The sequence below is a fragment of the Schistocerca nitens genome, chromosome 9 (assembly GCF_023898315.1).
Source record: "Schistocerca nitens isolate TAMUIC-IGC-003100 chromosome 9, iqSchNite1.1, whole genome shotgun sequence".
Classification (NCBI taxonomy): domain Eukaryota; kingdom Metazoa; phylum Arthropoda; class Insecta; order Orthoptera; family Acrididae; genus Schistocerca; species Schistocerca nitens.
The window spans coordinates 278,896,620-278,923,975 of NC_064622.1; the positions used below are offsets into that span (position 1 = coordinate 278,896,620).

Here is a 27,356-nt window from a genome sequence, read left to right on the forward strand (position 1 = left end):
CGCAGTAACCAGCCACCGACGCTGACTGCACCAGCTGCTGCTCACCGGTGCTGACTCCACATCTACTCACAGACGACGATGCTGGAACCAACATTCGATGCCGCCGGTGCCAGTGCTGTCCACTGGCACTGATTACACATCTGCTCACCAACACAGCTAGAACTCTACGCCGGGTGAGTGAAAAACAATAATTGTTTGGTAAAGCTGAAGGAATTGTTGAATGATAAACTGTTAGTGTAGTTATTGTACTTAGTGGTGAATTTTCTTTTAGATGATTACTAGTTCTAAAATCAATAAAGTTACGCATCAAGAACAGCAACTAGCAGAACCAGCCATGGCTATGACAGTGATTAAGGAAACACCAGACTGGTTTGAAGTAGCAAATTTAATCAAAGAACTAAGTCTAAAGTTGGAATCAGTAAGCACAGAGTCAAATGCTCAAATTAGTATTCGAAGTAAAAATTTAAATGCTTCCTTGAGAGATGAACTGAGTGCAAATTTAAGTGAAAAACTAGAGGCACAAAGTGTAACTTCAAGCAAAAAGCTGTGCTAATTTAAGTAGAGAAATACACAATGAATATTCAAGTAAATAATAAATTGGACGTTCAGAATAAGACTTTAGGATTGTTAAGTGCAAAAGTAGGTGAACAAACTAAGGAGTTTAGCCAGTTGCATGAAGGTACGGGAAATTTGAAGACTGAATTTGATATTTTAACCACTAAGGTGGAAAATTTTAATATAGATTTGAAAGGTGAATTAACTTGCTCTTTAAGTAGTCACGTCAATCAGCTGTTCACTGACTTTTGTCAGACACAGAGCAGCCAATTTCAGGATTTGGCAAAGAAACTAGAATTTGATATTGAAGGTAAATGTAATAGTGTATAGTCTGAATTTAATGGAAAATTGGGATCTTGTGAGAATGTGTGTAATTTAAAAGTTAATTCTGTAAGACAGAATTCCGGGTGTTAGTATAAGAGCTGTTACTACACTAGCTGTCAGTTCATGAGTAAATAATGTAGAACAAAATTTCAAATAAAAAAAATGTCAACTTTGACATTATAAATGTAAGTAGTTTGGCAGAACCATTTGAAGAAATGATAGATCGAGGGATTGCCACGTGAGTAACCTCCAGAAATGTTTAGACTATTACTTCTTTCAAACTTAGTAATACCAGCAAGGTTATAGATGACTTGTTGAAAGGATTCAAACTTGTCCAGGATAGAGTAGAACACAGAATAATTTTGCTTGATGTTATGTTACCTAGTAAAGTGGTGCTTTTGTCGTGGGGAGACTCTATGCAAAATTTAACGAGAAGTACTGATTTGCTCTTGCTCAAGTGAGGTTAAGGTCAGATCCATGGGATGTGGGCGGAGTCACATCTGTCTCCCAGGGATGTTAACGTTCTGTGTTAACAGGCAGAGTGACGACTGTTGGATCCCTAGTTGTTTTCAGTGTTTCTTCTGTGAAATTTTTCCTGCACCTAATTTCCTTCAAATCTTAAACTATTCTGTAATCTCTTCTTGAATTCTTAAACCATCCTATAATTTTAGTATGTAGGAAACCGGATATGACTACAAGATTGAGACCAATTTAAGAGGATCACGGATGAACAGAGATCTCTAGACATGAAGGGAAACGAATAGAATGTTATATTGGCGGAAAGTATAATATGATGGTACTATTGAAACTGAGTGATGTTGAGACAACATAAACTGAAGAGAGGATTTTAAGTGTGTATAAATGTATAGTATAAACTGAATGACTAAGGACTGTTTCCAGAATGAGATTTTCACTCTGCAGCAGAGTGTGCGCTGATATGAAACTTTCTGGCAGATTAAAACTGCATGCTGGACTGAGACTCAAACTCGGGACCTTTACCTTTCGCAGGCAAGTGCTCTACCATCTGAGCTACCCAAGCGTGACTCACGCCCTGTCATCACAGCTTTACTTCCGCCAGTACCTCGTCTCCTACTTTCTAAACTTCACAGAAGCTCTCCTGCGAACCTTTCTCCTTTCTTCCAGGAGTGCTGGTTCTGCAAGGTTTATAAGAGAGCTTCTCTGAAGTTTGGAAAGTAGGAGACGAGGTACTGGTGGAAGTAAATCTGTGAGAATGGGGTGAGAGTCATGCTTGGGTAGCTCAGATGGTAGAGCACTTGCCTGCAAAAGGCATAGGTCCTGAGTTCGTGATTCAGTCTGGCACACAGTTTTAATCTGCCAGGATGTTTCAAATGACTATGTTATCGTAGTGTATAATTTTCTATCTTTTATAGAACATTTTATAACTTTTATGAGATCTGATGTATAGGGTAGGGTTTATATTAGTTTTGGAGGGGGTGGGTAGTGCAAGTACAAGCATGACTAACACTAAACACACACCATACCTGTCGGACAACCCTCACAGGTAAGTGTGACTGGTTCTGCACCATTTGCCATTCCATAGGGGTTGCTAAGATTTTTCTTTGGGGACTTCAAAGGTGAAGGTGAGAATGTCCATTCTGTAGGAGACATTTAACATTATACCTCCTCCAGCTTCTCACTCAAGTACCGGAGAAGTACGGATCCTGGGGAAGGGGGGTGGGAATGGTTTCCTGTCTTTGAGGCTATCGTCTTTCTATTCTTCGGTCTTAGCAACCATTTCTACTTTTTCCTTTCTTACTTCTCATCTGAGTACCGGTATGTCTTTCCTCTTTCCATATGCATATACTTTTATCGCTGAGGTCCTTCATATTTTCCGTGGTTTCAAAAACCTTCAACTTATTTCATATAAGTAGGCTGAAGAATCAGGCTACGCAAACCCATTTCCGCATAAACACACCATAAAACAAAGACTCGAACAATGAAAGTACAGATTAAAAGGATGTGAGAACCGTCAAGTGTTGTAGGGGGAAAGAATGTGCACATAGAGAAATATGCACTTATGGTTGATTATTGTGATGGTTCTACATTGCCTAGTTACTTGGAAAAACTATCATGTAGATATTTATTAATATGCATATATAGGAAATATATGTATTAGAACAATGATGATTCTATATCACATAGGTACATAAGGATATAAAAACTATGATAATTTTACATCGAGTATACCTAAGAAGGAAGTGTGAACAAGGAAAGAGATCATAAGCCAGAGAGGTCAGTCTAACAAATATTCTGATGACTTGTAGGATAGTGGGACTCCTATAACCTAAGTAAGCATATTGTATATTGCATAATGTATGTAGGGATGAAGTAGATACTAGAAATGTAGAAGTGGATGAGTAATGGAAGACTCTAGGACATAAAAGAGAAGTATGAAAAAGCTAGCATGAAGTGTGATGTAGATTTTAATTTTACCAGGTAATATTTAAGTATAGTGTACACAAAGGTGTATACTAGGGCAATGAACCATGAGGCCTAATCAAGGAGGATAAGGGGGAGGCACACCCAGCATGTACTGGATGAAAATGGCAGATAGGCAGACCTAAGAAAGGCTGACCTATACTGTGCGGACAGGGGTACCAAGAAGGGGATTGACCTGTACCATAGGAAAATGGGCTTTAAAAATGGGGCATACCTACCAAAACAGAAGGAGAAAGGGTACTTATAGGATCATTCCATATGAGAGGTATAGGTACTTTTTCTAGAAGGAAAAGGGCAGCACTGTGACAAGTCACAAAATTTTGTAGAAATTATTCTGGTGAGTTTGAATTCTATACTTCATTAGCATTATTATGTTAGAGTGTCAATAGGAACACTTTTATTTTGCCCAGAGTTCCTCCAGACTATAAAAAGCTTATAAATAATGAGACCATTGCATACCAAAGAAGCAGTACAAAGATTTAGAATGAAGTACTCAAGTGTTGTGAACACCTGGAGTTTGCAATTGGAAATTGAGAGTTTCCTAACGAATCCTAAATATTAGGAAAACTTACCAGGTTACCATTAAATATTAGAGTTTGATATCAAAATAGTGAGAGTAGAATAAATGAAAGATTAGCTAGAGTTCATTCTAAATGAGTACAAAGAGCTATGTTGGTATGTATACTGTTAGAATAGTATGTGATATAAATTTACATAATGATCATATAAAATATTGTGTGTTCAATTTAAGGGGGGAATATGTACAGCTTAGAGAATTTTGGAGCAAATTCTAGAACCACTTGGCCTTCCACCATTTTGAACACGCATTATTTTAGAGATGAGTGGGAGAAATGGATATGCCCTACTGCACATCACCTATTTGTATATGCAGGTCAAAAAACAGTTAAGAGAAAAAGATGGACCCGGCGGCCGAATGGCAGCAGACAGGTACCTGCTGTATGGTCCACAGAGTTTCTGTGTACAGGTAGAGAAGAACAAGAAAAGTTTATGTAGTATTCTGTGTTGATTGTAAAAAGACTAATGAACAACTGAATATAGATTCTATGTACATTCACGTATTGGACTCTCTTGAGACTAGAGACTTTTGAACTACTTCATGTCTTGGCTATGAATGAAGCAAGACACATGTATTCTATTTGAATGCGTGTAGATGAGTCTAATGTTTAAGGACTAAGTTAGCTTGCAGAAGTTATTGTATTGTTAAAGTTGAAATATAAAGTGATTGAACTGAAAAATATTCTACGAGTACCCAAATTATTTCAAGAATAGAGTAGTAGTTTAATAAAGTCCTTTAACCAGCTATAGTCTTCAAAGAAGCAGCTCTTGGGAGATCGACGTAGCTGATTACCCAGAGAAAAGGATCGGCTACACACAACGTGTAAGTTAACTGATTGGAGAGACATGTGAGCCTTGCAACTCAATACCACTCTCTCTTGTCATCCAAAAAATGTTAGAATATACCCTCTTAATCCTATCTGGTATCCACCCCATGCACTGGAGCAGCATTCTTTGATAGGTAGCATGAATATTTAATAGGCATTCTGATTGGATTAATGTAGTATTCTACCAATGAACTTAAGTCTGCCACATGCTTTACGTAACAACTGAGCCGTGTTGTTGTTCCATTTCACATGCCTACACATTGTTAACTCAGGTATTTGGATGAGTTGAGCAGTTCTATCTGTCACTTGTTGATAGTGTAGTCACATTATCCTGTGCTTTTCATTTTGTGAAGTGCACAGTATTACAGTTCTGAACATTTAAAGAAAGTTGACAATCTTTGCACCACTTTGAAATTGTATTGTTTTATGACTGATTATTTGTGCAGCTTTAGTTAGACAGTACTGTATTATAGATAAGGGCATCATTTGCAAAAAAGTATGAGATTATTATTATTTCTTTCCTTTCTCAGACATTATGTCTGGTTAAAAATGGAAAGTGACGCGGACCTTGATCAAGCGTGACTTCTTTCTAACTGTACAGTATATGTTACATTGCATTTAGGAACTTATGGGTAATTGAACATGTATCAATAATTACAGATTTCTTTAGTTGTATATATACGTTTGGATGTAGCTGTATTGTGTTGATGTACTGGTGGATATTGTGTTGTATGACTCCTGTAGTTGATAGTATAATTGGTATAATGTCAGCTTTATCCTGATGCCACATGCCCTTGACTTCCTCAGCCAGTTGTGTGTTTTTCAATTTTTTTCTCCTGTTTTCTTCTGTATATTTGTTGTATTCGGTATGGATATTTCGATTAGTTGTGTTAATTTCTTCTTTTTATTGGTGAGTATGATGTCAGGTTTGTTATGTGTTGTTGTTTTATGTTACAATGGTTCTGTTCCAGTATAATTTGTATTCATCATTCTCCAGTACATTTTGTGGTGCATACTTGTATGTGGGAACGTGTTGTTTTATAAGTTTATGTTGTAAGGCAAGCTGTTGATGTATTATTTTTGCTACATTGTCATGTCTTCTGGGGTATTCTGTATTTGCTAGTATTGTACATCCGCTCATGCTGTGATCTACTGTTTCTATTTGTTTTTTGCAAAGTCTGCATTTATCTGTTGTGGTATTTGGATCTCTAATAATATGCTTACTGTAATATCTGGTGTTCATTGTTTGATCGTGTATTGCAATCATGAATCATTCTGTCTCACTGTATATATTGCCTTTTCTTAGCCATGTGTTGGATGCGTCTTGATCGATGTGTGGCTGTGTTAGATGATACGGGTGCTTGCCATGTAGTGTTTCCTTTTTCCAATTTACTTTCTTCGTATCTGTTGATATTATGTGATCTAAAGGGTTGTAGAAGTGGTTATGAAATTGCAGTGGTGTAGCCGATGTATTTATATGAGTGATTGCTTTGTGTATTTTGCTAGTTTCTGCGCGTTCTAGAAAGAATTTTCTTAAATTGTCTACCTGTCCATAATGTAGATTTTTTATGTCGACAAATCCCCTTCCTCCTTCCTTTCTGCTTAATGTGAATCTTTCTGTTGCTGAATGTATGTGATGTATTCTATATTTGTGGCATTGTGATCGTGTAAGTGTATTGAGTGCTTCTAGGTCTGTGTTACTCCATTTCACTACTCCAAATGAGTAGATCAATATTGGTATAGCATAAGTATTTACAGTTTTTGTCTTGTTTCTTGCTGTCAATTCTGTTTTCAGTATTTTTGTTAGTCTTTGTCTATATTTTTCTTTTAGTTCTTCTTTAATATTTGTATTATCTATTCCTGCTTTTTGACTGTACCCTAGATATTTATAGGCATCTGTTTTTTCCATCGCTTCTATGCAGTTGCTGTGGTTATCCAATATGTAATCTTCTTGTTTAGTGTGTTTTCCCTTGACTATGCTATTTTTCTTACATTTGTGTGTTCCAAAAGCCACATTTATATCATTGCTGAATACTTCTGTTATCTTTAGTAATTGGTTGAGTTGTTGATTTGTTGCTGCCAGTAGTTTTAGATCATCCATGTATAGCAAATGTGTGATTTTGTGTGGGTATGTTCCAGTAATATTATATCCATAATTTGTATTATTTAGCATGTTGGATAGTGGGTTCAGAGCAAGGCAGAACCAGAAAGGACTTAATGAGTCTCCTTGGTATATTCCACACTTAATCTGTATTGGCTGTGATGTGATATTATTTGAATTTGTTTGTATATTAAGTGTGGTTTTCCAATTTTTCATTACTATGTTTAGGAATTGTATCAATTTAGGACTACTTTGTATATTTCCAATATTTGTAGTAACCATGGGTGGGGTACACTATCAAAAGCTTTTTGGTAATCAATGTATGCATAGTGTAGCGTCCTTTGTTTAGTTTTAGCTTGATATGTCACCTCTGCATCTATTATCAGCTGCTCTTTACATCCTCGTGCTCCTTTGCAACAGCCTTTGTGTTCTTCATTTATAATTTTGTTCTGTGTTGTATGTGTCATTAATTTCTGTGTAATGACTGAAGTTAATATTTTGTATATTGTTTGTAGGCATGTTATGGGGCGATATTTAGCTGGGTTTGCTGTGTCTGCTTGATCTTTAGGTTTCAGATAAGTTATTCCTTGTGTAAGTGTATCAGGGAATGTGTATGGGTCTGCAATGTAACTGTTAAATAATTTATATAAAAACAAAGATGATGTGACTTACCAAACAAAAGCGCTGGCAGGTCGATAGACACACAAAAAAAAACACAAACATACACACAAAATTCTAGCTATTGCAACCAACGGTTGCCTCATCAGGAAAGAGGGAAGGAGAGGGAAAGACGAAAGGATGTGGGTTTTAGGGTAAGGAGTCATTCCAATCCCAGGAGCGGAAAGACTTATCTTAGGGGGAAAAAAGGAAGGGTATACACTCGCTCGCGCGCTCTCACACACACACACACACACACACACACACACACACACATTCAAAGACAAAGAGTTTGGGCAGAGATGTCAGTCGAGGTGGAAGTGCAGAGGCAAAGATGTTGTTGAATGACAGGTGAGGTATGAGTGGCGGCAACTTGAAATTAGCGGAGATTGAGGCCTGGTGGGTAATGGGAAGAGAGGATATATTGAAGAGCAAGTTCCCATCTCCGGAGTTCGGATAGGTTGGTGTTAGTGGGAAGTATCCAGATAACCCGGACGGTGTAACACTGTGCCAAGATGTGCTGGCCGTGCACCAAGGCATGTTTAGCCACAGGGTGATCCTCATTACCAACAAACACTGTCTGCCTGTGTCCATTCATGTGAATGGACAGTTTGTTGCTGGTCATTCCCACATAGAATGAATCACAGTGTAGGCAGGTCAGTTGGTAAATCACGTGGGTGCTTTCACACATGGCTCTGCCTTTGATCGTGTACACCTTCCGGGTTACAGGACTGGAGTAGGTGGTGGTGGGAGGGTGCATGGGACAGGTTTTACACTGTGGGCAGTTACAAGGGTAGGAGCCAGAGGGTAGGGAAGGTGGTTTGGGGATTTCATAGGGATGAACTAAGAGGTTACAAAGGTTAGGTGGACGGCGGAAAGACACTCTTGGTGGAGTGGGGAGGATTTCATGAAGGATGGATCTCATTTCAGGGCAGGATTTGAGGAAGTCGTATCCCTGCTGCAGAGCCACATTCAGAGTCTGGTCCAGTCCCGGAAAGTATCCTGTCACAAGTGGGGCACTTTTGTGGTTCTTCTGTGGGAGGTTCTGGGTTTGAGGGGATGAGGAAGTGGCTCTGGTTATTTGCTTCTGTACCAGGTCGGGAGGGTAGTTGCGGGATGCGAAAGCTGTTGTCAGGTTGTTGGTGTAATGGTTCAGGGATTCCGGACTGGAGCAGATTCGTTTGTCACGAAGACCTAGGCTGTAGGGAAGGGACTTTGATGTGGAATGGGTGGCAGCTGTCATAGTGGAGGTACTGTTGCTTGTTGGTGGGTTTGATGTGGACAGACATGTGAAGCTGGCCATTGGACAGATGGAGGTCAACGTCAAGGAAAGTGGTGTGGGATTTGGAGTAGGACCAGGTGAATCTGATGGAACCAAAGGAGTTGAGGTTGGAGAGGAAATTCTGGAGTTTGTCTTCACTGAGAGTCCAGATCATGAAGATGTCATCAATAAATCTGTACCAAACTTTGGGTTGGCAGGCCTGGGTAACCAAGAAGGGTTCCTCTAAGCGACCCATGAATAGGATGGCATACGAGGGGGCCATCCTGGTAACCATGGCTGTTCCCTTTAATTGTTGGTATGTCTGGCCTTCAAAAGTGAAGAAGTTGTGGGTCAGGATGAAGCTGGGTAAGGTAATGAGGAAAGAGGTTTTAGGTAGGGTGGCAGGTGATCGGCGTGAAAGAAAGTGCTCCATTGCAGCGAGGCCCTGGACGTGCGGAATATTTGTGTATAAGGAAGTGGCATCAATGGTTACAAGGATGGTTTCCGGGGGTAACGGATTGGGTAAGGATTCCAGGCGTTCGAGAAAGTGGTTGGTGTCTTTGATGAAGGATGGGAGACTGCATGTAATGGGTTGAAGGTGTTGATCTACGTAGGCAGAGATACGTTCTGTGGGGGCTTGGTAACCAGCTACAATGGGGCGGCTGGGATGATTGGGTTTGTGAATTTTAGGAAGAAGGTAGAAGGTAGGGGTGCGGGGTGTCGGTGCGGTCAGGAGGTTGATGGAGTCAGGTGAAAGGTTTTGCAGGGGGCCAAAGGTTCTGAGGATTCCTTGAAGCTCCGCCTGGACATCAGGAATGGGATTACCTTGGCAAACTTTGTATGTGGTGTTGTCTGAAAGCTGACGCAGTCCCTCAGCCACATACTCCCGACGATCAAATACCATGGTCGTGGAGCCTTTGTCCGCCGGAAGAATGACGATGGATTGGTCAGCCTTCAGATCATGGATAGCCTGGGCTTCAGCAGTGGTGATGTTGGGAGTAGGATTAAGGTTTTTTAAGAAGGACTGAGAGGCAAGGCTGGAAGTCAGAAATTCCTGGAAGGTTTGGAGAGGGTGATTTTGAGGAAGAGGAGGTGGATCCCACTGTGATGGAGGACGAAACTGTTCCAGGTTTCGTCTTTCCCTCTCCTTCCCTCTTTCCTGACGAGGCAACCGTTGGTTGCGAAAGCTAGAATTTTGTGTGTATGTTTGTGTTTGTTTGTGTGTCTATTGACCTGCCAGCGCTTTCGTTTGGTAAGTCACATCATGTTTGTTTTTATGTATATTTTTCCCACGTGGAATGTTTCCCTCTATTATGTTAAATAATTTAGTTAGATGTGAATGTGTTGAGGTGAACTTCTTTAGCCAGAAATTTGCTATTTTATCTTTTCCAGGGGCTTTCCAATTGTGAGTAGAATTAACTGCTTGGGTGACTTCATGTTGCAAAATTATCACTTCAGGCATTTGTGGTATCATCTTGTATGTGTCTGTTTCTGCTTGTATCCACCGTGCATGCCTGTTATGTTGTACCGGGTTTGACCATTTGTTGCTCCAGAAGTGTTCCATGTCTGTTATGTTTGGTGGATTGTCTATTTTAATGTGTGTGTTATCTATTGTCTGATAAAATTTCTTTTGGTTTGTGTTGAATGTTTGGTTTTGTTTCCTTCTATTTTCACTTTTTTTGTATATTCTAAGTCATTTGGCCAATGCTTGTAATTTCTGCTTCTTTTCATCTAATTGCTCTGTCGCTTCTTGTTGTGAGATTTTACCTAACCTTTTTCGTTTTTTTTCTGACATTTCATTTCTTATAAATTGTGTTAGCTGTCCGATGTCTTTTCTCAGTTTTTCTATTCTGATCTTTAGCCTGTGTTGCCATGCTGGTTTTGTGGGTTTCTTCTGTGTGTTGGTTGGTTCTGATCTCTGCCTAGTGTGTATATTTAGTGTAGTGAGTGCTCCTATATAAACCAGTAGTTGTAACTCTTCCATAGTTGTTTTTTCATTTATTTTGTTGTGTATGATTGTGTTGATAGTTTTTATTGTTGTTTCGACTTGTGGGTTATTTGGTGGTCTATGCAAGAATGGTCTAATGTCTGTATTTGTGTCTTTGTATTCTATATATGTCAGCTGAAATTTTTCTTCTATATTGTTATTATTATTATTATTATTATTATTATTATTGTTATTATTATTATTATTATTATTGCCTGCGAGATCATTAACATACAGCATGAATGACAAGGATCCCAACATACTACCCTGAGGCACACCTCGAGTTACTTCATCTGTCAGTTCCCTGTTCAAGGCATCCCCCTTTGCTCAGTCCAGTCACAAATTTCACTTCATGCACCATATGATCATAGTTTCAATAATAACCACATATGTACTGTGCCAAATGCTTTTTAGAAATCAAAAAATACTGTATCTAACTGCCTTGATCCATAATATTTGGAATGTCATGCGAAAGAAGTGCAGATTGAGTTTCAAATGACTGAGGTTTTCTGAATCTCCACTGGTTGGCTTAGAATATATTCTGAGTTCCAACATAATGAGATCTTGACCAGAATGATCTCCTCTAAGATTCTACAAGAAATAGATGTCAGGGATATTAGATAGCAGTTTTATGGCTCACTTCTGCTACCCTTCTTGTAGACAGGTATGACCTGTGCTTTTTTTCGACTAATTTAGCATGATTTTTTGTTAAAGTGGTCTATGATAGATTATGGTTAACTTACAGGCAAATTCAGCAACATATTTGGTGCAGAATCTGATAGGGGTTTTATTGTGTTTCTGAGGCTTTATTAAGTCTTAACAATTTCAGTTGCTTCTCAACACCACTGACACTAATATCTGTATCACTCATCTTTGCAGAGGTGCAGGAATTATACTGAGGTGATACACTGGGACTTTCCTTTGTAAAGGGCAATTTGAAAATGTTCAGCATTTCTGCTTTTGATTTGTCTCATTGTTTTACTTTCTGTCTCAGTCCAGGACTGTCTGGACACCAACTTTGGTACCACTAACAACCATTGCATACAACCAGAAGGTTTTTCTTTCTTTCATTAATACTGCTTTAGTTGTTGAATTCTTCATACATTGCGCTCTTGACAGCCAAGTATGTTTCATTCAGTTTTTCTCTGCCTGTAGCCATATGCTTTGTTTTATGTCTAGTATGCAGAAGTATCTGGTTACAAGTTTCTTTATAGTGACTGTATACCAAGGAGGGTCTCTCATCATGAATTATTCCTAGGACTATGTATAAAATACATGGTTAGCTGTTTTATCAAATATGAGCCACTGTTCCTCTACATTCTCCTTCCAAAGCTAAATGTTTGATTTCCCTACTGCCTCTTTATCTTTGTAATTCAGTAATCATTGTTACAACCCTGTCATGATTACTGATACTAGTTTCAATATGTACAGCTTCAGAGAGGTCAGGTCCATTCATTACCATTAGTTCTAACGTAGTTCAATCTTGAGTGGGTTTCCAAACCGTATGTCCTAGGTAGTTCTCCAACAAGGCATTTAGTAATGTTACCAAGATGTCTTGTTGGTCCTACCATTTACAGAACTTCTTTTTCACTTATCAGAAGCATTTACGGCTTAGTAAAGAATCAGCATCTACTGGCACTGGCATTCAAACAACTGTTAACCTGCCAGTTATTAACACAGCACTGGTATGATGTGAGTTCACAACATTCGACTTTAAGGGGCTTATTAATACTGGGCACATGTTCACCAAGCAGCTAGAATGCAGATGTTAGGTTGTTGTGGGTGGCAGCAGTTGAAAACATTTCATAATCATGAAGACTACACATTTATCTCTAGTATATATTGAGCAGAACTATAGAGCAAAGTGACACTGCTATGGGGACAGACAGTAGCACATGTTATTTACATTAAAACTTATGTTTTATTGTTTTGATTGTAATAAATTGTTTTAAAATCTAAATTTCAGTGTGTTGAAGAGGTCCATTCCAGTACCTCAAATTTTAGGAATGAAGCACTGCATCAAGTGTTCATAGGTCTTGGGATTACTCACCATCTATTGAGCATAAAAATGTTTTAAACACATCTTTCCACTCTGCTTGTGCAGCAAACACTCACCACACATTCCAAAGATATACTATTTTATGCAAAGAACATACAATACAACGAAGTATCTAAGAAATACATAGTAATCATTCTTACAATTACAATAATTTATGGTTTATGAGAATTAGTTTTGTGAAATGAAATTTATACTGAAATGTTTCTCATTCCACATTTTAATTAGAAAAGAAATTTACTAGTAGCTTTTTTCCACTCCTGTAGTAAATCTAAAATTACTTCATCGGAATGTATGGTACAGAAATGATAAGTTTAATTTATCAACTCTGCACTGTAATGTAAAATGAAGAGACTGATACATACTGAAACAAAACTCCTGTACCTTAAACATATTAGAATATGGACTTCAAGTGGCCTAAATTGATTTTTTTCTCTATAATTTTTATGCAAAATTAATTTAATGAAATGGATGTGAATTTCAGAATTTAGGTCTTGACAGTTGGGACTTTTATGGTTGGACTCCCCTGATGCATGCTGTTTACTTTGGAACACCTGACATAGTAAAAATGCTTGTGGAGAAGGGTTGCAACGTCAACGTAGCGTAAGTTTACTGTGTATTTTTGTTAAATTACAGTATTTATGCCGCACCAGTAATAAAAACACAAAGATGGACTAGTTCAGTGTGTTTTAATAAAAGGATGCTGCTTTGGAGAAGAGAATTTTTAGATATCTAATCTAACATCATGTGTACCGTGAAATCACAATGATAGCAGTGGTACCCAGTCATGAACCATATTAAGTAGAAATTAATTTAAATCATGTGATTGTACCTCTTTTGGAAAGACTGTTAATGTTTTCAGTATCACCTGGTGAGTTTTACTTTTATGAACAAGACATCCTTTGTTGATTATGCTGTTGGTACAGCTTGGGAGAGGGGAGAGTGCAGATAAAGTCACATGCTAACCCTAACAAGTCCGACATGTGAGGGCAGCTGATATTACCACACAGACAACAGCTTGCTTAATATCACCCACTAAAACAAAACTACTGAATGCAAGTGCAGAGACTTTTACTAATTTATTGTGGTTTATATGCATCTTGTTTATTAATAGTATTTTGGTTGGGAATATTCTAACATGATTTGGGGAAAGAAAAATCTAAATTTAATCTTGTTTTAGATAGTTTCTAGGCATTGAACAACTGAAAAATTGTAGATTTAAAACTAGTATTTTTGTTTGCAACCTACATACATTGTGCTTACAATGTCCCACTCTTGATTATTTACACACTGTGTGTCTTCTAAAAATTTGCTGAACAGACTTTGAACACTACTTTATTTACACCTGACATATTATGAGTGCAGATAATACTAAACATAATTACACAGACACACACCTCAATTGATATAGATCTTCATATTTTCAGAGTGCAATGATTGGTCCATAAAATTTCAGGTGTGGAACCACATAAATTTCACTACTTCTGATATTTTGGCTGTACGCCTTCCAGCCACCTTCACCCTCTCATTTTCTTAATGTACTACTGTATATTTACTGAGTTTTTACAGATGTTATGTCTTTCTACATGCTTGTTATACAGCCAATTTGTGTGTGTTTTGTGTTTCATGATAGCTTGACTTATATTTATAATAATGTAACTACCTGGATATCAGTAACCAAAATCATGCCAAGTCAAACCGTAAATTGCTGTAAACTTTCAGTGTGTGAATGAGTTGGACTGTTGTTCTACTGAAAAATATGGGAAAGCCACAGACTTCGGGTTTAGTGTTGTCTTTTGGCATAGAGAGGATGTTTGTAAATGTAATATGATTTCATAATATTATAACTATTGAAATGACAGACAACCTCACTCCACCACTGACTTTCATGCTTGCTACTAAGTTACATTGTCGGTGTGACATGACGGTGCACTGTTTGCCAGAAAAGGCAGCTATAGAAGCTAAGCCTGTTAATAGGTAACTCGCTGGCAAGGGTAGCAATCATGACATTCTTATATCCCCACAATTAAATCTTTTGTAAAATGCATATTTTGCCAAAATTAATGGTTCAAAAGAAAGGAAAGTTGCTGCTCACCCTATAGCGGAGATGCTGAGTTGCAGATAGGCACAACAAAAAGACTGTCACAACTAAATCATTTGGCCAGTAAGGCCTTTGTCAACAATAGATGAGATGGGGGTGGGGGGAATGGCAGAAAAGGAGAGAAGTAAAAAGACTGTGTGTGATGGTGGAATGATGGCTGTGTAGTGCTGGAATGGGAACAGGGAAGGGGCTGGATGGGTGAGGATAGTGACTAACAAAGATTGAGGCCAGGAGGGTTACGGGAATGTTGAATGTATTGCAGGGAAAGCTCCCACCTATGCAGTTCAGAAAAGCTTGTGTTGGTGGGAAGGATCCATTTGGCACACGCTGTGAAGCAGTCATTGAAATGAAGGATGTTGTGTTGGGCAATGTGCTCAACAACAGGGTGGTCCACTTATTTCTTAGCTACAATGTGTCTGAGGCCATTCGTGTGGACAGACTGCTTCTTTGTTGTCGTGCCCACACAGAATGCAACACAGTGGTTGCAGCTTAGCTTGTAGATCACAAGACTGGTTTCACAGGTAGCCCTGCCTTTGATGGGATAGGTGGTGGTCATGATCGGTCTGGTGGAGGTGGTGGTGGAAGGATGTATGGGACAGGTCTTACATTTAGGTCTATTACAGCCATGAGGTAAGGGGTTGGAAGCAGGGATTGTGTAAGGATGGATGAGTGTACAAGGCCTGTCTAAAAAGTATCCGACATTCGGCTAGAAAAAATGTTTCAAATGCTTGATGGGGTTGGGACCTTAATCCACTTCAAAGTAGGTCCCTTGTGCTTGCACACACTTAGCCCACCAAAACACTTCTGGAATCTTCTTTTGGAATTGTGTTCAGTTCCATCATTGTGTTCTGCATTATCACTTATCTACTCTCAAAACTGGATCCTTTCAGTGGTATCTTCAATTTTGGAAACAACCAAAAGTCACAAGGAGCCATGTCTGGATAGTAGGGAGGTTGGTGAACAGCTGTAAGTCGATGTTTGGCCAATAAATTTTGGATCAAGTGGGATGAATGTGCAGGGGCATTGTTGTGATGCAGTTTCCAGTTTTTCGCTGTCCACATGTCTGATCTTTTGCAGCGAACTGTGTCGTGGAGTCACTGGAGAACATCATGATGGTACTCCTTTGTCACTGTTTGTCCTTCTGTGATGCACAATTCCACAGACATCAAAGTTGACAGTCACCTTGATTTTGCTTTGCACCTGCCACACTTTCTTCGGCCTTGGAGACTCAGGATGCTTCCATTGTGACGACTGTCTTTTTGGTTCTGGGTCATACCTGTACACCCATGACTCGTCTCCAGTTATCACAGTGTTCAGAAACCCAGGATCAGTGTTGGTGGTGTCCAGAAGGTCCTGTGCAATGTCAAAACAGAGGTCGTTTTGTTCCTGTGACAACAACTTGGGCACAAATTTCACAGCCACTCAGCGCATGTTCAAATCATCATGCAAAATTGCATGTGCAGAATCTTTACTAACTCCAACCTCTTGTGCAATCTCCTGCACAGTCGGACAACGATCTGCCATCACCAAATTTTGCACCCTCTCGACAACAGCTGCATTCCGAGCAGTTTGGAGCCTGCCAGAATGCTGGTCACTCTCTGCTGATGTGTAGCCATTTCTGAATTGGTTTAACCTCTCCTTAATTTGTGTTACACCCATCGCATCTTCTCCAAACAGCTGCTGAATCTTACGAATTGTTTCGCCTTGAGAATCACCAAGCTTTAGACAACTTGATGCAGTATCTTTCCTTAACACATTCAGTCAACTTGAATGAGAACATGTTGTGTAGCACCTCATTCAGTGACCGACAGGCAGAGACTGGCACACTGGAAGGTGGGGACAAAATTCATGCATGCACATAAAGGTCTCTTCCTTTACTGTGTACAGTGGTGCCATGTTATCATCTCTATTTTGTGGGGAAAAATCAAAGGTGAGATACTTTTGGACAGACCTTGTATTGTGTAGGTTTGATGGATGGCGGAATACCACTGCGGGAGGGGTGGGAAGGATAGTGGGCAGGACATTTCTCTACCTCTTGTCATGCCCTGAAATGAGAAATGTCCTGCCCACTGTCCTTCCCACTCCTCCCACAGTGGTATTCCGCCATCCACCAAACCTACACAATATACTCGTCCATCCTTACACAACCCCTGCCTCCAACCATGTTTCTCATGTTTCATACCCCTGTAATAGACATAGATGCAAGACCTGTTCCATACATCTTACCACCACCACCACCACCATCACCACCACCACCTCCTCCTCCTCCTCCTCCTCCTCCTCTTCCAGTCCGGTCACGTATATCAACTATCCCATCAAAGGCAGGGCTACATGTGAAATCAGTCATGTGATCTACAAGCTAAGCTGCAACCACTGTGCTGCATTCTATGTGGGCATGACAACAAACAAGCTGTCTGTACACATGAATGGCCACTGACAAACTGCGGCCAAGAAACAAGTGGATCACTCTGTTGCTGAACATGCTCCAAACATGACATCCTTCATTTCAATGACTGCTTCACAGTCTGTGCCACATGGATCCTTCCCACAAACACCAACTTTTCTGAAATGCACAGATGGGAACTTTCCCTGCAATACATCCTACATTCCCATAACCCTCCTGTCCTCAATCTTCATTAGTCACTGTCCTCACCCATTCAGCCCCCTCATTGTTTCCATTCCAGCACTTCACAGCCATCATTCCACATCACACTCATTTTCCACTACTTACTACCCCTCTCCTCACCTCTCCCCTTCCCTCCATCTAATCTGCAGCACTTCACGGTCCACCATCCCCACCATACTATCCCTTCCCCTCCCTGCCCCAGCCTCCTCCTTACCCCCACTCAGTCACCACTCCTTTCATTCACCGGTGCTGGCTGCTCGCAGTGTGGTTTAAGTTGCCTGAGACTGCAGATATGTATGAGTTGGTGGGTAGCAACTTTCCTTTCATAATACTGTTACATTCCTTCCTGGGTTTTCCGTTGTTTGATTTCAATAGTTATGGAGCTTTAGTCATATAAATTCCATGCATGTGTTGTGGGAACATTTTTTAAAAGTGGGTATTCTTACGATGCATCTCACGAGGGGAATGGCCTCGGGCACGACCAAATGATTTGGCTAATATTTGGCAAGTCAGTTGTATATAACCTAAAATGAAAGACTGTAAGATATTTTGTCTTAACATACTCCAGTTTTTGAGAAATTGTGCTGAGGCAAAATATCTTGGCCTTTAATTTTAGATTGTATGCAGGTGATTTGATAACTATGGGCTGATTCATTTGGCTGTGTCTGAGGCCTTTTCCCTCGTCAGCATTAATTTCACCAACTCATTAGTGAGAGTTGAAGATGACATAATACAATTTTGTTATGAGGGGGAAGAAACCACAGAGAAAGAAGTTCATCTCTCAAAGTCTTCCTCTCAAGAAGCTACTGCAGTCCCTGTCCCAGCTTTAAGATGTCATCCCTTGGTATGATTCTCCACATGCAAATAAGAGATATGCACAATATTTGTACTCTCTTCCACAATAACTTATGATTTTCATTTATAAGTATCATTAATTGATAAGGATGTGGGATATAAATCATTCCTGTGGAATGGTATGCAACACCACCAACTCTACCATCTGAGCCATTCAGGCATGACTCATGACCTGCCCACACACTCAGATTGCACATGATATATAAGAATATTTCCTTCAGTGTCCAATTTTTGGAGAAAAACAAAATGTCTTGTGAATGAACTTCTTAAGTAAAAATAAAATTACAGACTGAATAAATAAATTAAAAAAAAAATTATAAACTTAGTCTCACTCACTTTACAATGCCACAAGTGCTGATTTTTGTAAAATCTGTTTTTGAATGGAAGCTAAACCCTTAAACCACCACAGTGTTAACTTAGAAGTTAACTCTGTTTTGCTGTTTTAATTTGACCCCATGGGCCTGAATTTTTGATAATCGTTAAGCTCCTATATTGGCAAGATTTTGTGATAAGTATAGTTTGCTTTTTCTTTTCAAAAAATTAATATAAAATAGATTCATTTGCATGTTATCTTTTTTAAAGCAATTTTGTCTGAGATGATTCCAAGCTTTAGAGAAGAAGTAAAAGTATGGTAGAGCATCAATTATCTGAACTAATTGGAAGACATGGATGTTGGAAAAATCAGTTTATTCAGATAATCGAATTGTATACTTTCATTTACCAATAAAAATTACATAGATTTGACACCAAATCTCTCTTATTGGAAAGGCAAGTATAGTAGGTGCATATGTAGTACAGTCTAGTAAACAAAAATATGCCATAAATTTGCATTTTCTATGTGCAGCATATATGTATAGAATTAACATTTAAAAATCCCTAATTGTGGTCTGCCTAAGCAAGCCTATCCCCTTAAAAGCAACAAAAATGCACAATTTCAGCTTAAGCTTCAACCTGTTATAAGCCAGTATCTAAACATGTAAATTTTCAGAAGCAGCCAGTAGATTTTCATCTTCATTTTCCAGACTAGTAGTTGATGAATGTCAGCTTTATCAGTGATGAGGTTTACAATTTTGCTGTCCTGATGATTCGGTGTCCTGGCCTGTATTGATGATGCTTATTCATTTTTGTATGTCTTCATCAGATTCATGGCAATTGAGTTATTTTAACGTATTGAGCATGTTGGACATGTCCTCTGTTAATTGTTTTCAGTCAGACTTTAACAGTTGTGTGCCATACCAAATGTATTATTAGATGCTTTTTTCAGTTTGTGTTCCTTTACACTGTCCCATACTGTTCTGATGATGTAGAAAGCATCTTACAATAAATATTTTTATTATTTCTTAACAGACATTGCTCTCCCTCCTCTTCTTTTTCTAATAGCAGCTTATGTAACAAATCTTTTCTGTAATACTGCTTTAAAGTCTCATCCTTGATCTATGGGCAAGAATGAGTAGTTTACTTTGTATGGATGAAACATCACTACTATGAGCTCATCCTTTTCATTTAAGTTATCACATATGGATGAGTTATCACACATGGATGAGTTGGTGCATTGTCAAGGAACAATGTTTTCTCCCTTTTGTCATTCTTTAACTGCTGAACTTTTATGGAAGGTACAAAAACTTTCATAAACTATTGTATGTATATTGAACTATCCATCCAGGCACTCTTTCGTGGCATCACAGATATATTAATGTGAATGAAAACAATATGATTTCTTACTTTTACAAATGATGAGTATAGACAATTAGTGGCTGCCAGTAGCCTTAGGACAAGCTAAAGCAGTAATATGGTCCTTGCTTATTTTAGAACTGGTTGATGCTATTTGTGACATGAAACAAGAATTGTTCTTGGTAAAGCTTTCCTGTTGAGCCCAATTTCATCGGAATGGTAAAAATTTTAGAGAGCACAATCTTCTTCCATCAGTACATCCCTTAGTGTGTTGTGAAAGAATCAGCTGCTGAATAATCACCAGACAGACAGTTTTTCCTCCTTGTATCTGAAACTCATGAATGCTGTGTCTTGACTTAAGGCATTTTAACGAAACCATGTTTGCTTCAAAATTTATGGGCCTCCAAAATTTTCCTTAAACTGAATTGGATCAGAGATTGGTTCTGCTTGTGATCTTTTTTGTACAAACCACTGGTAAACAGCATCATCTGGATGTGTATTTGTGGTGAGCACTTTAGACTTGTCGATCCATCAGTTTAAACAAACTTAGATATGGTCATCTTTTGTTTTCTTATATTCATAATTGTCAACTTATCTAACTTGCCAAACCTTTAATCATTAGATAATGTGGTTGCAGATTCACCTTTCTCCAACCTTTTATTAATCACACATTTCTCTCTCGTAGAAAGGACAAAATATTTACGTTTAGGCATTGTATACCACAAGTTTACTTTACACGGGAAAATGCTGACACAGCAAATGGTTACTATTATCGAAAACTCAGCATTGGTATGGGAGAGGAGGATGAAAACATGCACACTTGAATAATAGTTCAGTTAAGTGATCATTTGATCAGCTGATGTTCAGATAAATGATGTTCCACTGTAATTGTAATATTATCATACTACAAATAATACATTTGTGTAATATTTGTTGGTTGTGCAGTGACATAACTGGCAAGACACCTCTGATAGTGGCAATAGAGTGTTCGCGAGAAGATATGGTGTTCACTTTATTGAATTCTGGTGCGAATCCAACTTGTAAAACAAAGAAAGGTCGAACAGCTGTTGATTATGCTGAGGTTTATAATGGGTATCCTGGCATTGTTAATATGGTGCAGGCTGCTGCAGGTAAGTCAGAGGACTCAAATATAATGCATCAGCTTTGAGAATTTGATTTTTGGAGTTTTATTATGACATTATCAATCTTGCTGAACATCAGGAACTACATCTAATAATCTTGAGAAAAAATATTTTATAATTACGTGAATATATACATGTTTGTAGTTGTAGAGAATTTCTGGGGAACTCCCTCCCTCCCCCCCCTACCCCTCACTTCCTCCTCTACCTATCACTCCTCTTCATCACTCTTGCCAGATGCGAGAACGGCTTTACCATTGCGTCCCTCGGCTCCAGGGAGTCTGTGCAGCATCAACCCCCCCTCTTCTCAGCTGACACAGTGCCCTGCCTTGTTAAAAAATGCAGAACATTTTTTCTCAGGCTACACAAGTGGCTGGAAGTGCACACCAGAATCTCTGTGTTATTCCATAATATGACTGGTGTCAAGACATTGCTCTGCAATAGCAGGTTGCCTTGGCTGTTGTAAGTGTTTGTATCTGTTATGCTCAACACAATGGTCCACCACAGTCCTGATGGTGTGGCCAATGTATAACATGCCACGCAAGGGATAATGTAGAAACCCAGCTTACGCAAAAAGAGATCATCCTTTACAAACACTAAATAGGCCCTATCTTAGTTAATAGTTAAAAACCATACTTAACACCATGTTTTTGCAGGATGTGACCGACCAATTCTGTTGGAAATGCTACCTGCATAAGACAAAAAGGTGTAGACTTTGGTGCACTTTGTTCATCATTCACCAATTCAGGGTGGTTTGATAGTGCAACAAGTGTCTGATCTGCCTTCCGCTATAATAGTTATGGTGAAAGGTGACCCTGGGTTGGGCTAACTCAGCTTACAAACTCTCAGGGTCTGAGATAATTATGAAGCATCCTTCAATGCTATGCTGGATGGTGACAGTTGACAGCCTGAAGATACAAATCAGTAAGCCCCAACGTACCATCAGTCTTCCTCCTGACCAACACGTCAAGGAAGGGAAGGTAGCCACCCTTTTTCCTCCTCCATAGTAACCGAATATTCATGTGGGTTGAATTCAGATGTTCTAAAAATCTGTTTAACTTCTAACTTTCATGAGTTCAAACAACAAAAGTATCATGTGATTATCTAAAAAAGCATACAGATTTCAGTATTGCTGACTCCATGGCATGTACTACAAAATCTTCCATTAACAGACTGGCAATAATAGTGAAGTGTATCATATAAAAAGATACTTCACTTTTAAATTATTTTAGCAAGGAAACCAACAACCTGTCAAACTCCTATAGCACAAAACATATATGTAATATCAGTGACTGAAGAACATATGTTGATCATAACTCAGTTTTTTTAAAAACAAGTACTGTGTTAGGAACTGAAACTTCCTGTTCTGGATACTCACTTCTTTTTTATTACTTGTTGGATTGGGATGTAGGTGTTGTCATTCCTCTGTTATATCTTTTTTATAAAAAATATTTTGTTAATGAATAGTGGTGCCTGCAGTTATTGTGGAAACCTATTGCTGCTACCAGGTTAATTTCATTTGAGGATTTTATATTTTTGTGGTAGATATATCAGGAAATTGTGCACACCGTGTTTGGAGCCAAAATGACTGTTTAATCGCATTGCATGTTTTAAGTATTTTATCCTCCATGTGTTAAGCATAGTGTTGGGTTCGTTCTCTTGCCGACTTCCCTCATTTGTTTTTACCAATGACAACGTGACTGCCCTTTACGTTTTTTCCCTTTTTCCGTTTTATTGTTCTGACTTTTCTGAGATGTCCCGTTAGCAGAATGGAGTATATTTGAAACAAGGGACTGATGACCTCGCTGTTTGGTCCCTTAAACCTCAAACAACCAACCAACCATCCATGTGTTAAACTTGCTGATATGTTTTTATGAAATGTTGATTTCGGCGTTGGTGAGCGTACGTGGAATCAGCACCAGTGATCAGAGACTGGTGCTGGCTTTGTTGGCCGGTGGAATCTTCTCTTTTCTTTTACCATAATATCTTTCTTATGTCTTCTTTTATTGCATTTATTTTCATCATTTGAACTTTTAGGCCAAATCAAATTCCATGAAACAGTTCTGTTGTCTTGTTATATCTGGTTGCAATGGCAACACATCATATCTTCTGCTTTGATTTCCTCTCAAAATTCCCAGTTTTTTAGAGACCTTTTCACTGGTCGACACATTCTAATGCTGTGTGACAATAAGGAGCGGTGTGACATTGGATTGCAAGCAAAATTCACACCTCTCTCACATCAGTTGACTTACTTGATCTGCACAGCCGACTTTCCTCTCTGGATAGCCGGCTACATCGATCTCAGAAAACTTCTTATCCAAAGAATACTGCTGATTAACGGAATTTAGCAGTCTCTCTCTCTCTCTCTCTCTCTCTCTCTCTCTCTCTCTCTCTCTCTCTCTCTCCCCTCCCCATAAAATAAATGGATACTCAGAGAACTTTTAGTTTAGTCTTGGTACATTTCAACTTCCAAAAAAAACAAATTCACCACTTCTCATATAAATATTCAAATGTTTGCATGTCAAGAGATTCATCTACCATTAGACTTGATTAAATAATTTACAATAGCATTGTTTTTACAACCACATAATTTACAAACATTTCTTGCTTCTAGCAAGCCCAACGCATGAAGTATAATTAACAATTTTTCAACTGTTCTTTTTTCTCATTACAATAGTCAACAACATAAAACACCATAAGATTCATAAGCATTCCTTGTTCTTCCAATACGACTTCTGTGGCATGAGCGGCAAACACTTACTTCCAACGAGTGCGCGCGCACACGTCGCGCAGTATGTATGTATGTATGTTCTCTCACAGTTATTTTTTAAATATCATGTGTTTGAGATGGTAGAAGGATGAGTGGTTCTAGAATTTATGCGGAAATTCTTTAAGCACTACAGTACGTCACTGGAGCAATGGAAGGTACCTAGCGACTGGAAAAAAGTGCTAATCGTTCCAATTTTCAAGAAGCATCATAAGACAGATGCATGTACTGTGATTATAGGTCCATATGATTAATGTTAATCTGTTGTACACTGCTGGCCACCATAAATGCAACACCAAGAAAGACAAGAGGTAGCACAACAAAATTTATTGTGTAGATAACATGTTGACCAAGTATTCAATGATTACGTTTACAGACGTCTGTGACATGTGGTTCCTGCCAGAATCAGTAGCCAGAGTAGCCGCCATTGTTGGAGATCACCGCTGCCACACGTCTCAGCATTGAGTCAAAGAGACGTTGGATGTGTTCCTGGGGCACAGCAGCCCAAGCAGCTTCCACACGTTGCCAAAGATCATCTGCTATGGCAGCTGGGGATGTAATACGGGTCACTCATTGAGCAACCATGGACCACATGTTTTCTATCGGCGAAAGATCCGGAGAGCGAGCCGGCCAGGGAAGCAATTCAATCTGGTTATTGACGAAGAACCTTTGGACAATGCGTGCCACGTGTGGTCGCACGTTATCCTGTTGAAATATGGCTGTGGCCGAGCCCTGAAGGTAAGGAAGGACAACTGGCTCCAGCACCTCGGATATGTAGCGCTGGCTATTTAAAGTACCGGCAATGCGTACTAGAGGCGTGCGAGAGTAATATCCAATACAGTCCCATACCATAATACCCGGTGCAAGACCAGTGTGGCGGTGCATAATGCTGCTGTCCAGCATCCTCTCTCCACGGTGTCTCCACACTCGAATCCGACCATCGTGGTGCTGCAGATAGGAGCGTGCCTCGTCAGTAAAGACAACGTCATTCCATTCTGCCGTCCACATCCGTCTGTCATCACACCATTGGCGATGGAGACGTCTGTGGTTCTGCGTCAGTGGTAGACGAAGCAATGGACATCTTGCGGACAGACCACTCTGCTGTAAACGGCGTCGAATGGTACGCGCAGACACTGGATGATGCGTTACAGATGCAATGTGCTGTGCTATGGTTCGGGATGTCACTGAGCGATCCGTCACTGCCATGCGCACAATTTGCCTATCAGCACGTGCAGTGGTGCACCGAGGTGAATGCGATCGACCACATCGGTCCGTCGTACCCTCCTGCATCCAACGGTCACATATCCGCATTACAGTTGTTTGGTTTCATCCAACACGACTCGCAATTTCTCTGTATGATAATCCACAATCTCGGTAAGCCACTATCCTTCCTCTGTCGAACTCTGATACTTGATCAAAAGATGTTCACTGTTGTCTACGAGGCATAACTGATCGTCTTGTGAAACAACCACAAGGTAAACACACGTGCCGAACGTACACTCGTTGAAATCGCCAAGCCTTAAATGGCGCTATGAGGTGGTGCCACAGGCGTGCGTGATGTGCGTCTGCGCTGAAATTCTAATCAGTTGCATATCTCATCGCTGCAAACTCATGGTGTAAATTTCACTTGATTCGGATGCTTCCTTCAGGGTGTTGCATTTACGGTGGCCAGGAGCGTAGAAGTGTGGAATATTTTTTATGCTCATGTGTTATAATGTTTTCAGAGAACAAAAATCTTGTCTATGAAAATCAACATGGATTCTGCAAACAGAGATCTTGCGCTACTTACCTCGCTTTGCTCCTCCATGAGATCCATAGCACTGTAGACATAGGTGCACAGGTTGATGGTATGTTTCTAGATTACGGTTTATTGGTAGAATCCTGAAGCGATGCAGTCCTTCAACAAAGGAAATAGCTTACAATACGTTAGTTCGTCCAGTCTTAGAGTATTGTTCATCTGCATGGGACCCTTACTAGTTGGGTCTGATTAAAGAGATTGAGAAGGTCCAAAGAAGAGTGGCAAGATTTGTGACAAGTACATTTAGCCATCGTGAGAGCGTTACAAATCTCATAGAAAGCTTGAAGTGGGACACACTTGCAGATAGACAACGTGCTAAACAGAAGGTCTGCTCACTAAATTCTGAAATCCAACCTTCGCCGAGGATGTAGAGCATATATTATTACCACCAACTTTCAAATCGTGTAACGATCATCATTCAAAGATATGGGAAATAAGAGCTCGTACTGAGGTGTTCAGACAGTTGTTTTTTCCTTCACACGATCTGCGAGTGGAACAGAGGGGGAGAAATATGACTTTGGCGTTCATTGTGCCCTCCACCACACACAGCTTGGTGGCTAGTGGACTATATATTTAGATGTAGACTTAAGGAGGCATTTGACGCCATTTTGCAGAAGAGAGGCTTTTAAAACATAGGCAGTTTCAGATGTTTTTTCTGGAGAATAGTACCTCCAAGTCAGTTGAATTTATAAAAGGGTTTAGAGGTGTGTTACCCTAACATGGGTCAATCAGCAAAAAATCCAATTTGTGACAACTTACATGCAAGGGAATGCTGCCCTTTAGGCTATAGAAACAGCTGAAAGGTGTCAGTTGTGAAGGATTTTAAAGAGCTTTCTTAAACAAATAATAGTCTGCATCCACGCTGGAGTGACTTTGGAAGGAGGTGTAAAATTCTGGGTCCTATAACATGAAACAGGGGTGTTTAACAAAGTATTTAGAGTGATATTAAAAAAAAATGAATACTGAGATGGTCATGTGTCACAGAGATGTTATTAAACTTTTAAAGTCGAAGTACTAGTCCGTATAAAGGAAAAATTAATCCACGCACAGGAGGTGAATATAGAGCAGTTGGTCTGTTCTTAATTTGCTGGATTTAGTGCATGATGAATTAAAGTGCAGCTCTGGCAACGATGTTGGTCAGCAGGCAGCAGTCACAACAATCATGGTAGAGATGCTGAGTGGTGCAGCAATAGTGCGCCAACCTACAGCAGTTCTGTAAATGCAAATGGATCAGCGGCATCTAAATAGTACTCTATATTTCAACAAAAAAGTAGGAATGATCACCAGTTTAACCAGGGATATGCAAATAATCCACTTGGTAATGTTAGTCAGAACTGTCAGAAAACACGTGGTAATATGTGGGGGTATCACAGGATACATAACACTGGATCACCCCGCAACACAAACATAGGGGATAGACAGATGCCTAATCCTGGTGGTAAACCAAAATGGTCACAACCAGACAATCAAAACAGGTCATCACCACAAAACCAATCAGTTAGAATAGTGGAGGTGTCAGAAGGTCACACTCCACTCAGCCCGAGTGGTTTGACAAACAAAATGTGACTGTGCTCGGCTCTCTGGTATATGTCACG

The 27,356-nt window shown here is 39.5% G+C and overlaps 1 protein-coding gene across 1 annotated transcript in view; it reads left to right on the forward strand.

Annotated features, from left to right (window-relative positions):
• The window catches only part of LOC126204182 (ankyrin repeat and SAM domain-containing protein 3-like), a 120,220-nt gene that overhangs the window by 50,323 nt on the left and 42,541 nt on the right, over nt 1-27,356 (forward strand). Inside the window, exons 4-5 of the mRNA XM_049938586.1 lie at nt 13,289-13,407; nt 21,003-21,187. Coding sequence (XP_049794543.1) covers nt 13,289-13,407; nt 21,003-21,187 — 304 coding nt within the window. The remainder of the gene's footprint in view (nt 1-13,288; nt 13,408-21,002; nt 21,188-27,356) is intronic.